Consider the following 15,122-nt stretch of genomic DNA (forward strand, 5'->3'; position numbering starts at 1 on the left):
GCAAAGTTTCAAACCTTTCAACTTTCTGATAAACTGAAACCTTGCCTTTTAAGTTTTGGGGGAAGACTATCATTTTATGGCCAAAAACTTGATAACCATATTAATTATGTAGAGACTTGGAATAATTAAACTTATGTCTAAAGATCATCTAACTTACCCATGGAATATCCTGTAGGAAAAACCAATCTCCAGATCCTTTGTTTAACATACAGATAGGAAAGAAAATACATCACAGAATCCTGATTGATATTTATGGCCTTTGGAAACCTAGCATTTTGTAAGTTTAATTCCATGGAGGATCTAACGGCTTCAGCAGCAAGAGTTCATCCAAAGAATCTGGTTGATATACTAAGTAAACCAACAGTTATCTTGATGGAGAAGGTTGTGAGTAGATCTGAGCCATCTCCTAAGCCATGGTAAATCAAGAGTGGATGGCAGGAGGCCTTGGATTCTAAATTATTTCTAGCCTCATATCTTAAAACAAAAAAATTTAAACTCACATAAATGGACTTTTGCCTCACAGCCTGAAGGAAATGAGAACAAGGCCCAAATAAATTAAAAGATAATGAAGACACTTAGGATGAATAACTTATGTGATAAAGAGAGGACTTGGTCATCAAGAGAGGGGGAAAAAATAGTCAACAGAGAGATTTATTGATTCGTTGATCATTCCATGCAACAATCTTGTATTGAGTAACTAACTCAATATAAAGAAACTACAGATGAGTCAGATATGGTCTCTGCCAATAGGGAGGTCTCAATCTAATGGGCTAGTTGGTTATGGAAATTTAGACAAAGGAAACAAGAGGAAAAACAGGTGCAAGAGATGGGAAGGAATATCGTTCCCCTGGGGAGTCTCACTGAAGGATTATGTTTACTGGGGAAGAGAGTGACCTCAGATGGCATCCTATCTGGCCAGAACTGAGTGACTGTGCTCCTTCTAAATGCACCTCCTTCTGCTCCCATTGCATCCTGGACTTACAGCTGCATTTCTAGAGTTTAGCATAATACCTGGCATCCACAAATGCTCAATAAGTGAATGAACCAACAGTACTTCATCTCTCTACATGTCACTTCCCTCCTCTATAAAAATGGTCAAGACATAACCTCGCCTAGGTTCATGTGCTGTTTAAAGGAGATAACATTTGTTAAATGCTTACATAGCAAAGTGCCTGGCACATACGTGCTCAGTAAAGCTCAGCTCTTCTTATTATTACTGATATTAGACATTGTTACCTCTATTTTTGATGAGAAATAAGGCTCAATTAACCTAATAAGTTAGTCCATGATGACACAGATAGTAAATCTGAAAGTCAGACTTGAAACTTGGATCTGCCCGAGTCCCAAACTGAAGTTCTTTCTCCCATCTTAATGCTGCTGCTGATTATAGTTATTTGGGCTTGAGCCTCATCACCCAAAGACTGGAAGCTTCTTGAAGACAGGGATGATGACACTGACTTTCATATCCTCTTAGAGCTTAACTCTGGACAACATGGAAGCCCTATTTTAAAAACTGATTGAACCTGTCTGGGCCTCAAATGTGAAATGGAATGATTCAATTGTGAGATTTCAAATTCCCTTTTCAGTTTCAAAACTCTTCTTTGAAGTCACTCAGTGAATGAAGTAGCAGTTAATATATATATTAATATGGTTAACTGAATAATGTTTTGTTGAGAATTTACTAAAGAAAAGACATTCTCAAATCTAAAATTCTTTCCCTAAAAAAAAGGGAAGATGTTCAACTGTCAGCCTGATATCATTAGCCATTCATTTAACATATATTCATTAACAATCTGTGGTGTGTTGGTTTCCAAATCAATTGTAACACAGAGATGTACTTAAGGTTCAAAATGCCTTCTTGGAACAATAATAAATTAGGGGGACACTGGAGTTCCCATTGTTCCTGTTGTGGCTCAGTGGAAATGAACCTGACTAGGATCCATGACAATGTGGGTTTGATCCCTGGCCTCACTCAATGGATTAAGGATCTGGTGTTGCTGTGAGCTGTAGTGTAGGTTGCAGACGTGGCTCAGATCCTGTGTTGCTGTTGCTACGGTGTAGGCTGGCAGATCCAGCTCCAATTTGACCCCTAGCTTGGGAACCTCCATATGCTGTGGGTGCAGCCCTAAAAAGACAAAAAAAAAAAAAAATTAGAGGGACACCCACCTAGACTAATGGGCTAGTGTATTAACTCTAAGAGTGAGATTGGATCACTCACACTTAACACAACCTTTAGACTTAGTGCACAGACTTTTGAACATTTGTACTACATTCTTAAAACATCTTTTTTTGAGATGTAATTAACATACCCTAAAATTCACCCATTTAAATAATACAATTCAATGGTTCAGTATATTCATGGAACTATGAAAACATCACCAAAATCTGTTTTCATCACTCCCAAAAGAAACCCCATACCCAAGGGCAGTCAGTCCCCATTCTATGCCAAGCCCCAGTGTTAGGCAATCACTAACTTACTTTTTGTTTTCATAGATTCACCTACTACAGACATTTCATATAGATGGAATAATAGAATATGTAATCTTTTGTGACTGTCTTCTCTCAGCATAATGTTTAGAAGGTTCATTTATGTTATAGTATATATCAATACTTCATTCATTTTTATTGTGGAATAATATTTCATAGTATGATCAGACCACATTTCATTTATCCATTCATCAGTTGAAAGACACTTATGTTGTTTCTGCTTTTTGGCTACTATGAATACTGCTATGAACTTGTGAAAACAAGTTTTTTTTGGTGGACATATTGCTTTTATTTCTCTTGGGTATATACCTAGGAGTGGAATTGCTGGTTCTTATGGTAACTCCATGTTTAAGACATTTTGAGGAATGGCCAGGCTGCACCATCCTGTACCACATTTCAAGAGTCACACCCACACAGAAAAAGAATAGCTATTTGGTGTAAATATTGTGGTAATTCTCATGGGATCTTCTCATAGATAATAAGGAGATCCTCCAAAGTTAGATACAGTAAATGAGGGAAAAATAGGGAACATTTTTTTTTTTCTTTAGCTACAGTTGCTGCAGAAAGCTGAGACTGTGGGCTCCTTGAGGGGAGGCTTGGGTCCTATTTGCTGCTACATACCCCAGGGGCAAGCCTAATGACCAATAGTAAGAATTAAATATTTATTGAATGAAAAAATGGCTTCAAAAATGTACTGTGTGGTAAGGGATAAACTATCCAAAAAGAGATCTGGCTTTTACCCTTGACTCCTGGAAGGCAATTTCTAAACTCTTGTAATTTCCTGACCAATAAGAATGTCTGTGCTTGTCTGGGGCCTTGGGCCATGCCAGAGAGTCTAGGCTAACAACATGATTTATGAAGAGGGCTTTAGGCCATATGGTATCAACTCAACCTCTGGAAGAGCTGGAGACTAAGGTCAGACATGTAGGTGGTCAACTAAATCTACGAGATGGAGCCTCAAGAAAAACAGTGGACACCAAGACTTGGATGAGTTCCCCTGGTTGGCAACACGCTAGTCACACATGGTTGCTGGAAGAAGTCAAGTGCCATCCACATCACCCTTCCAGGAGAGGACAGTTGGAAGGTCTGCACTTGAACTCTTCTGGACCCTGCTCTATATTCCTCTTCCCTTGGCTGATTTCAATCAGCATCCTTTTGCTGTAATAAACTATAACTGAGTGAAACAGCTTTCAGTGAGTTCTGTAAGTCCTCCTAGTGAATTATTAAAACTGAGATTAGTTTTGAGGTCCCCTGAACTTGAAGTTAGTGTCAGAAGTGAGGGTAATTTGGAGAATCCCAGACTTTATGGTCACTAACAATGCTGAAACAATATTAAAGATGATTTGGTAAAATTTAGCATATTCAGTATTTCTACAAACAAGTGGGATGAAGAATCACTTCTGAAACAAAGCATCATAGGATGAATCAAGAAAGCTGCCAGATCTTGGTGGAACTTTCATTTGATAGAACACAGAATTCTTAGGTCAGAATTCCTTGCCTGAGCTGTACATACTCATACCCCTATTAACAAAGATGTGTTTACCGATACTCTGGTTTATTACTAAAATATCTTAGAAGAAAGGGTGAAATGTAATAGAACCAGTAGGGTTTGAAATGTAGCTTTGCCTTTTTTTAGCTGTATGACCTTCTGTGATGCTCAATTTCCTCATTTATACAATGGAAATAATAAAGACATCCCAAAAACTTGGCATAAGAAGCACATGGTGACACACATGGTGTACTCTGTAAAAAATGATAAAGTTTGAAATTTTTTTCCTAAATTGGATCTACTCTGCCTTCATCTGCTTCACTAAACCTCTCTGGGGAAACAAAATCAATGATTTTTTTTTTCATTTTCTTTTTCTTTTTTTTCCTTATTTATTTATTTGGCTGCACCCACAGCATGCAGAAGCTCCTGTACTTCCATGCTCACTTTTTCTCTCCTGTTATATTTCATCAGGTGCCAAGTCCAGGGCCTCTTATCTCCTCATCTGTTTTAACGTGTCTCCTTTTAATCCCACTACTAGTTTTTGGCCCATAGTAATCCATTGCCCTCAATGCAGATAGAGTATTCTTTCTAGAATACACATCTCATCTTATCCTGCATCTGTTTGAATTATTTCACTCGCACCCTTTTGCCTTAAAGCCTAACCTCCTTAATATAACTTATCTATGTCCCCATGACAGGTCCTGACAATCTCTTTAGTCCTTTATCTCTTCATGCTCCTTTGATTCTAGGCATTAGTTTGGTCTTTTCCGGCTGTCTCTTCCTCCAAGTATTTCTTGATTCCACATTTGGTCAAATATCCCTTCTACTTAGAGAAGTTTCAATTTCTCTCACTGTGGCTCCTACAAACTATTCAAAATTATATGCATATACATACATTGTATATGCAGATCTGTATGTTTGTACTATACACAAATAAATAGGTATTATGCTATTGCAGGTTGAATAGTGTCCCCCAAAAGGATATGCTAAAATTACAACCCACAGTGCCTGGGTGTGCAATCTTATTTGGAAATAGCATCTTTGCAGACATAATCAAGTTGAGGTCATGCTCAATTAGAATGGGCCCTAGTACAATAACACTGGTGTCCTTATAGGAAGGGAAAACAGAGACTTTGGGAAAACAGAGCCACATAAATACAGACACACAGAGGGGAGAGGTTACATGAAGGGACTGACAGGCAACACAGAGGGGAGAGGTCAGTCAGGGACTGACAGGCAACACTAGAGGTTAGGAAGAAGCAACACAGAGGGGAGAGGTTACATGAAGGAACTGACAGACACACAGAGGGGAGAGGTCAGTCAGGGACTGACAGGCAACACTAGAGGTTAGGACGAAGCAAAGATTCTACCCAGAGCCTCAGAGGAAGCACCTCTCTGGTGATACACTGGATTTTGGACTTCTAGCTTCCAGAATTATGGGAGAATAAATTTATGTTGTTTCAAGCCACCTGGGAAAGAAAGCTACTGTGTAAAGGAATTTGGGTTTTCCTGTCCCAAAAGCGATAGAATGCAACTGCAATGATTCAAACAGATAAGCAATGGAGTCAAATCTGTATTTTAGAAAGAAAACTCCTGTTTTTACTGTACATTCCTGTAAGGATAATATGGTATAGTAATAATAATATGCTTTACTGTTCACTTGGCTTTTTTCCCCTCAGGGTGTCAGTTCCGGGAGGGCAGGGACTGTAGTTTTTTCTCGTCCATTACATTTCCAGGATCTAGCACACTGCTAATTCCTAAGTAAATATTTGTTAAATAAATGAACAAACAGACTGAATTTTTCACAATAGCCCTGCAAAGGTAACATTCCTAAGGGACGATATTCAACTCTGTAACCTCAGTAGCCACTGGATTGTTGGGAGAACAAATAACCAATGTTCAAGAAACTAAATAATTTGTTAAAATTCAACTACCAGCTACTAAAGGAGTTCATTTCATCTTTACTGTCTGCCGCAAAGGGGAGAAAAAGAAAGATGATGCATTCAATCTCTGAAGCAACACCATGCTTCCACATGGAATTAGATCACAAAACACAGAAGGAAAAATAGCCAAGTCCGTACTTCTGACATCACCACCTTTAGAATAACTGGTAGACATTTGATACTAGTGACTTAGGTCACAGACAGAGATGGAGAAATAATCATTCCATTCAATTCATTTCAAACTATTCACCACAGGAATTATTAAAAATGGAAAGAACTTCTTTGTTAGAACTATGGTTCATTTTAATGTTGCCACAGTATAGACATCTAAACCCCGTGATTCACTTTACTGCTTATTTCTTTATTGTATTATTTATTTTATAACATTATATAGGGCATTACTTGAAAGGAATTCTTTTTCATTCTGAAATGCCTTGTTTTCTGAAATAGCACTCTGCAGTATTATAAATATGCAGATTCATTACAAAAGAGCTGGCTAATAATCACACTTTGTCTTTTGATATATGTATATTAGATATCAACTGATGACATTCATTAATTATGAAAATAAAACACACTTTTCTGTACTTGACTTCAAAATAACCTCAAAATTATTTTTAACAGCAGCACATGTGCTATTTGTAAATTTATGCTACTCTTTTTTTAAAAATATTTAAAACAGAAACCAGCTTTGTGCTTTATAACCAATATAAATGGGGTAATTTGGATAATGAAAATAAATGAATAACAGCAGGACTAATAGAGCTGATCCTATTTGCGATGGCTCATTAACTCTGTACAGGATGCAATTCACTGCCTGGGATCAGGAGTTGATAATGGTGCAACGTGGAGCTATTAGCAAAAGAAGGTTGCAATAGGAAATTAACAGAAGGTCTGTTCATTCACTGGGAAGTCAGGATCCCCTTAATTAGGTATAACCACATTAAACCCCATGCGTAAAAAGGCCATAAAGAGGGAAAAGTCAAAGACAAATAATTATTTTTGGTCTCGCCCACAGCACGTAGAAGTTCCTGGACCAGGGATCCAACCCAAACCACAGCAGGAACCCAAAGAACAGCAGGAACCCAAGCCACAGCAGTGACAATGCCAAGTCCTCAACTGCTAGGCTGCCAGGGAACTCCAAGACAGAAATAATTTGGGTACTACTACTACTACTACTACCACAAGCTAATTTTTTTTTTTTTTTTCATTTTAGGGCCATACCTGTCGCCTATGGAAATTCCCAGGCTAGGGGTTGAATTGGAGCTGCAGCTGCCGGTCTATGCCACAGCCACAGCAATGTGGGATGTGAGCCACATCTGTGACCTACACTACAGCTTATGGCAACGCCAGATCCTTAGCCCACTGTGTGAGGCCAGGGACTGAACCCATATCCTCAGAGAGACAGCTTGGGTTCCTAACCCACTGAGCCACAAGGGGAGCTCCACCACAATCTAGTATTGAACGAGCTCAGAGTAAGCACTTTAATGCATTTCATTTCTTAAATCTTCACAGCAAGACTACCAGGTAGTTCCAGAAATTATCCTCATTTTGCAGGTTAAGAAACTGAGGCTCAAGAACTTGCTCAAAGTCATATGTTAATGAGTGGTAGAGCTTAGATTCAAACCCAGGCAGCATGACTCCAGAACATTTGGTCTAAACTCTTCATATATGACATATTGCCTTCCTAGCTCTGCCTTATCTCCAACCTCATCTAGTCTGGAAAGATCATGAGCAAATAAAAATCCCAGTGTTTCCTGGGCTGAGATGTAAGGTGTGGGGGAGACACTAACACAATCACCCCCCGGGGACAATACTCAGATTCTAGTGGGGATGGAAAGGGGAGGATGTTGTTTAAAAAGACATTTTCACTAAACCTATTGTTTCCATGTATAAATGACAGAATTAAGGTTGAACAAGATTTTAACTGTGGGAGAGGCTGGAGAAATAACATAGGGGGCATAGTTTAAAAATGCTGATAAGCAATGACACTGTCTGACCTCTAGGCTGCCGTTAACTAGATGTAAGATCCTGGGAAAATAGCATAACCTAGTGCAGCAATATTTCTCAGAATAGAGCAAGTGATCTCAAAGGCAGTGCTTTCCAAATGGTGGGCCATAAAGAGCTAGTAGTAGCAATTTCTGCGCTCTGGAGAAAGAAAGAAAACAAAGTACAGTAACTTTCTCATAAAGCTAACTATATTCGATGGAAAGGATTGTCCTTCCTTCTGAAATCAGGTTCTTAGTGTTTTCTTGTTATTAAAATTTTCACTTGTGAAATGATGATGGTGAAAATACATGACAGAAGTTCTCCTTTTCTTTTTGAATGTTCTTTGCAGAAAAAGAAGTTGGTTACTTTGTCTTAAAACTTTTTTGACTTGTTACAGGGTTACGGATTCCTGCACAGGGAACCATTACTTTAATATATCTTGCAGCTCACAATGTTCAGGGTACTCTTCATTTCCATAGCACTTGACCTCTTGCTAAGCATTTTCATGTGAATTATCTCAGTGCCCTAGAGCCTGTGACAATCTTATTTTCCACAGAGCAAAAACAGAGCTTAGAAAGGGTCAGTAACTTGATCAAGATGACACACATAACTAAAGAAAATCCAGATCCTAATCTGTGTCTTTGGACTTCAAATACTTCATGCTTTCTAATCTGTAAATGAGTGGTTCTATAAATCTGGCCAAACAGTGGGGTCATAGGAGAGTGTTCTAAAAACATCCAGCAAGTAAATCTGAATTTCTGGAGGGGAGAGATTAAGAATTGTGTCTTTTAAGAGTTCTCCAAGTGAGCCTGGAAGACAGTTAAGAATGGGGGCTCAATATAGCCCTGCCTCTGTCCATCCAGCCTTAGCAGGAGAAATAGGGGCTTTGGAGTCAGAATTAGGTATTTCTGAGCGAGACCTATAATCTACTTGAGCTGCAGTACTTCATCTATGAAATGAGCATAATGTCACCTAATACTCAGAGTTGTAAATATTTTAAAAATATGAGTAAAGTGCCCAGTTTATGTATCTGGTAGTTACTTAGAAAAATGGAGGATATTTTATTGTTATTATTGCTGTTACTATTAGAGTGAATACACTACCTAATATGATGCTCTAATATTAACTGAGTAAGAATAAGGTATTTCTTTCAAATAGCAATGATTCTAGAATTTTCCTGAAGCAAATTCACTATGAATACAGATAACCCTTTCATTAATGACTCTGGAACTGTCTCCAGGTTTCAGGTCCCTCCTATGTGACACGGTATCTTTGCTCAGGCATCTTTTGGCTCTAAAAGTCTAAGTCTCCTTTATTTTTACATAAGAGCTAAAGCCCACAGTTTTGAGGAAGTAGGTTTTAGTTGAGTATTAAACAGACATAACTAAAATAACTGGTAATCATAAGCGACAAATCTCAGTTATGCTGCCCTATTCTATCAAGGTAAGAATAGATCCAAAGCTAGATGATTGCTTCTCTAGAGTTATCATTTATATCTGCCTAGCATCAAAAATGGTTAAAGCAGCTTATTGAAAAAAGTGATAAGACAACAATAAAGCCAGTGAGAGAGCTGAGAATTTCCAATAAATGGGGAAGAAATGGAAGAGAAGGGAAAACATGGCAGACACCAGAAGCTCGTTAGAAAAACTGCACATTTAAGTTGGCATTAAAATTTTTGAGTTTTTAAAATTATGAAAATACGGCTTTTTCTTAATGTTTCCTACCAAAGACCACAAATACTAATCACCAATCTGCAAATGCAACCTAAATGAAGGGAATTTTTTCTAAGTAAGATGAAATTTATGTATGTCCACTCTTTCAAGGTAACACTGAGTGCTTTTCTCTTGGTGACTAGCTTCATTCTTGTTCTTTGGAAAAAGTGCACACTGCATTTAACTATTTCATTTTTATCCCTCATCATCCTTTTTTGGTGTATAAGAAAAAAACATTTCAATTGTTTTAATAAGGTCTCATCTTATTATTTGCAAAGTCAAGTAAGTTTTTTAGGATTGTTACTCATTCTGGGAACTTCAAATATATTCCTCTCTCATTGTGGTCTCTTTCTGTTCCTTCCCTCCTTTCTATAAAATTCAAGTAGGTTTTTGTTTTGTTTCATTTGTCTTTTCTAGGGCCACACCCATGGCATATGGAGGGTCCCAGGCTGGGGGTCTAATCAGAGCTGTAGCTGCTGCCTATGCCACAGCCACAGCAACGCCAGATCCCAGCTGAGTCTGCGACCTACACCACAGCTCACAGCAATGTGGGATCCTTAACCCACTGAGCGAGGCTAGGGATCAAACCCACACCCTCATGGTTCCTAGTCAGTTTCATTAACCACTGAGCCACAAAGGAAACTCCTCAAGTAGGTTTTAATAATGAAAACACAGGCTATTATGGTAATAGTAGCAAGGATCCAAAATGATATCCCTTAACAAATTCATACTAAATGGTAGTTTTAATTTCTTGAGCATAATTGATATATACCTTTCTATTTTTTTTAAGCTATTCTCCTAATCTAATTATAGTAAAGATGAAAATTCCTTCCTGGCTTGAGACACTGTTTCCTTTCTGTTCCTGCTGTCACCGATCTGGCCCAGGCTCCGGTTCTCCTAAACTTGACTGCTCTAAGTGCCTCCTTTTCAGCTGGTCTTCTTGCTTGGAGGGTCCTGTAAGTGGTCCAGGCTCCACTTGAAGCATCCCTTAACTGCAGCTATATTCATCTTTCTAAAGCAGATCTCTGATTATGTCTTTTCTCCCCTAAAACTCTTTCTTAGCCACCCAGTGTCGACCTTGGACCTGTCTGCCATTCAAGCCACCATGACTTTTTCTCAAAATACTTCTCGCTCTCTTCTTACTGTGTACTGTGGGGCAGGGGTGGGGGGTGGGGTGGAAACTTGGTCTCTGACCACATTACTTGTTAGTGTATAAGCGCAATATGAACTTTTATATCTCCTTTAACATCCTATTGCCTGTAATAAGACTAATAAATGAAGAAAATAATAATAACCAATTATCATTTCTAAATTGCTATACTTTTCAGATAGTCTCTAATTTACATTTGCCCCCTAATCTAACAGGTCACACTTACAAGACTCTAAGTTAGGGAGGCATGTTTATTCTTGCTTCAGCTGCCAAGGTACTCGAGGCCAGCTGGCAGGATTAGACTAGGAAAAAAAGAGGCCACAGTGAACTCCCATGCAACAGAAACAAATGAAACCTAATTTGCTGGCCTGTCTTGTTTATTTTGGTTAATTCATCATTGGAATATAGTACACGCAGCTTTGGACTAGAGATCAGGAGACCTGAAATTGAGTCTCATTTCTACCATGACGAACCACATAACTTTTAGAAAATCACACAACTTTTCTGGTGCCTCATTTTTTTTTCATTTACAAAATGGAAATCTGTCATGCTTTGTTCAAACAGAACACATACAAATGAAATTATTATTATTTTATTTGCCATTCCCTGCAACATAGTCCCTTTCTCTGAATCTACTTGCTTTACAACTCTATCATCCCAAAGCTTTTGCATATTCCATAATTCCATTGCAACATCACTGAGAGTTTTAGAGAAGGAAGCAAACACACCAATTATTCCAAAAGGTTGTTCAAATATACACTTTTTAGGATGTTTATTTGATCATCTTTTAGGACTTTTCTAGCTTTAAAAATAGTAAGGTTCTATATTCAAATTTATATCAGAAATTTACACATCTCTTGTATATAAAGAAACCTTCAGATATGTAAACATCACTCCATCCTCCTGGCTACGATGTGCTTGGGCTTGTCACAAATTCCCTGTCTCACGATTCTAGACCTCATGAAGGCTTAGTGTGTCTGTTTCCCTCTCATATACATAGAACTTTGTAAGACATTTCATATCTCTTGTCATTCACACTACAGCTATTCCTTTTACATCTGAATACAGATCTAGGTTTTTAAACAGGTGAATTTGAAACAACAAATTATTGAAACACATTTTAAGTTCATTCCTTTTTTTGCTAGCTGTGATATTAGAAATCCTGAAGAGAAAAATTTCAACCAATGTCTTTTTGAGAGAGGCAAAAATTCTCAAAATGTCTACTCTGTGAAATTTATTTAAAAAGAAAGATGTGATCAAGTATAGCACACAGGAAAATTTAGCAACTTCTCCATCCAAAACTGGGCTGGTCATCCTAATCCAAAGAGTAGACTTTGAAATCAAGAGGCAAACATATTAACTCTCTGGTACCTTACTAATTTCCCACCTTAAAGTAGACACCGATGAATTGATTCCAAAAGTTAAACCCTTTTGCTATCCCCATTTTAAAGATTTGCATGGCAGGAATTTGACCCAGCTGACGTGGCCATGCCTCTTCCTATGGTTTGTCTAAATTTTCAATAAAACTGTAGTTATGATAAAGAAGCAACAAGTTCTTCTCTAGTGAACTTGGAGATTTTAGAGCCAATCTCACCTATCCAATTCTGAAGCTCTAAGTAAATGAAAGTTGATACTCCCTCCAAATACATACACACACACCCCATATTTCAGGGACAACCAAGCTAGAAGTAATTTCAGAATCTAGTATAAAAGTGATACACAATATTGAAGACAGATTCAAGGAAAAAAAAAAAAAAAAACTCTAGCGCACTTTTCCTTAACACATAGTGCAGCACTTACAGTTTTAATCAATGTTGAACCTCCATTTTCAAATATGTCAACATTTATGAACTCTAGAAACAGTAACACTAAGTGATTCAAATAGCAGGACTACACAAAAACTACAGACACAAAACCCTATGAAAAAAATAGAAGGAAAATAAGCCAGCACTTACTTGGCACAGACCGCTGATGCACATATCCAAGGATTCTGTGTAGCAACGAGTCCCATCTAAGACCTTAGGTGCTAGTTCAACAACCAGGGCTGTTCCTTTGGCCTGACACTTGAGGGAACATGGGTTGTCAGGGTCATTAGACACGGGAAGCCATTCATAAAACTGGCCATGGTGCTTGACATCATTATGAGCTGAGCACTGCTGTGCTCGGAAATCACCTGCTTCTGGTGGGCAGTCCTGGAGAAGAAAGGGGGAGGGACAAGGACAGGTTAAGAGGATGGTCCCAAAGAGAAAACCAGAGCAGCTATGTGCTCTAGGTTTTAGAAAACAAAGCACATGTCCTGTCATTACAGATGGACCCTCCCATAGCATAGGAAAGGTCAGATGATTATTTGGCTCTTAAAATGTAGAGATTTGAGAAAATACTCACCGTGAAGGCAATTTTCTTTTTGAAATAAAAGAAAATAGCTTGAAACAGATCTGACTGATACTAGCTGGGAAAGTAGTCACCTTGAAATATAATTTCGCAAAGATGTTGATTAGTCCATGGATTCCCTCCATGTTGTAATATCATTATTTTTCCTTGTAACTTCAGTAGAACTTAGTACAGTCACAGGGTTAGTTGAAAGTATCTCTGTCTGATACGTTAGATACCAAGAGCTATGATAATACTTTATTTTAGAAACTAGAAGCAAAAAGTTCTGATGATTTTGTTCAAGATTTTTGGTGGGGTTGTGAATGTTTTTTTAAAACAGTATACTTAGGCCACATAGTATCTAGAGCTAAGCCTGGAAAACAAAATGGAGAAAACAGTATTTATACCTGAATTTCTTTAGCTTCGGGTTTTGAACTTCCTCAGATGGGAGTGTGGCTACAATATGGTGGGTCTCTTTAGGCCCATGTTTCCTTGTGTTTAGAACAGAGGCAAACATGATACTCAGCTCTCAAGGTCATGGTGAGGTCATGAGCTGATGTCAGCCAAACACTGGCACAAGGAAGACAGTACATGGTAGCTATTACTATGATTATCTAATGAAGTCACTAAAGAGAAAGCATTGTTGGAGAATTAGGAAATTCTCTGATTTGAATTTGAAATCACATTGGCTGAGGCCAGCAGAAAACAAGAATGTTTTAAGTGTATATTTTATAAATGGAATACACTATAACTACCCATGGCTATTATCTCATGAATGATAGGGATTTTAGTGAAAGCAATTAAGATTTAACTTTAAAAGGACAAATATCACCCATCTCTCAGAAAGTCTTTTTGATAGCTAGGTCTATTTTATTCAGCCTGTATTCAGATTAGGATTTATTATGAGAGACTATAGAATATCCATCTGTGGAAGCCTTTTATTACAACTTTTTATCTTAAAAAGTGAATTTGCATGTGGCTGTTAGCAGTTTCTAATTACCACATTATCGTTTTTAAGAGCTCTCTTATTTAAGGTTTCTTTCTCTGAAAATCTATTCATATTTAAATAGATTTACACTTAAATAGATTTATAAAATGAAATTCCTGACTCTCTTCTCAAATTTCAGTGTTACTACTAAGTAACATATAAGCTCAAATATTTCAGAAAGCGCAAATTCTAGGCAAAACGAGGTCTAGACATCTACTTCAGATGAACTTAAAGTAGCTCAAAATGTAATATGAACTCTGAAAGGCATCTTATTGTTGGTATCGTATATGTTCTCAGAGTAAATAAAATGTAGTATTAAAGGAAAAGAATAATTTGTATAACATAGGTGTAGATACACGGATACCCAACAAGGCTTAAGTGATTTTGAATATTGTCTGATGAAAGTACAATTAAAATGCATTACTTATTAATTTCTTAAATGACAAGCTATGATTTAAAATTTTTACAGATCAATCAATAAGTATGTGTTATTTTGCTGTGATATTTAGTTGCTTATTGTGAGAAATAAAATAAAACCCACAACCTGCAAAACTACACTATGAATCATAAAAGAGGTCAATTGTATGACGCAATACAAACTCTCTAGACTTAAATATTTTAAAACATGAGCTCCTTTCAGGCCATGTGTTCCAAGATAAGAGCACAAGTAAACTGATTTAATACTAATACTTCATGGACTTATATTTCAGAGACAAGACTGCAGTTTGCCTAGTTTACAAATCCTGCCAGTCTCCAACTAGACTTCACCTACTAGCTTCTGTCTTGAAATAACCCTATGACTTCAGTCCCAAACTCTACACATCCTTTTCCCTAAATTCCCTTATCTGAGGCAATACTGACTGTCAAGGTGTTGCTCCCCCCATTTAGCAAGTTTAATAAAACCAGCTTTAGGAGTTCCCGTTGTGGCTCAGCAGGAACGAACCCAACTAGTATACATGAGGATGCAAGTTCAATCCCTGGCCCCGCTCAATGG

At 37.7% G+C, this 15,122-nt stretch overlaps 1 protein-coding gene across 3 annotated transcripts in view; it reads right to left on the bottom strand.

Moving 5' to 3' along the window:
• ADAMTSL1 (ADAMTS like 1) overlaps positions 1-15,122 on the bottom strand; it is a 1,007,583-nt gene that overhangs the window by 344,312 nt on the left and 648,149 nt on the right. For all 3 annotated transcript variants that reach the window (XM_021074260.1, XM_021074267.1, XM_021074276.1), the window contains one exon: positions 12,726-12,962. In XM_021074260.1, coding sequence (XP_020929919.1) covers positions 12,726-12,962 — 237 coding nt within the window. The remainder of the gene's footprint in view (positions 1-12,725; positions 12,963-15,122) is intronic.

Source organism: Sus scrofa, chromosome 1 (assembly GCF_000003025.6).
Source record: "Sus scrofa isolate TJ Tabasco breed Duroc chromosome 1, Sscrofa11.1, whole genome shotgun sequence".
Taxonomy (NCBI): domain Eukaryota; kingdom Metazoa; phylum Chordata; class Mammalia; order Artiodactyla; family Suidae; genus Sus; species Sus scrofa.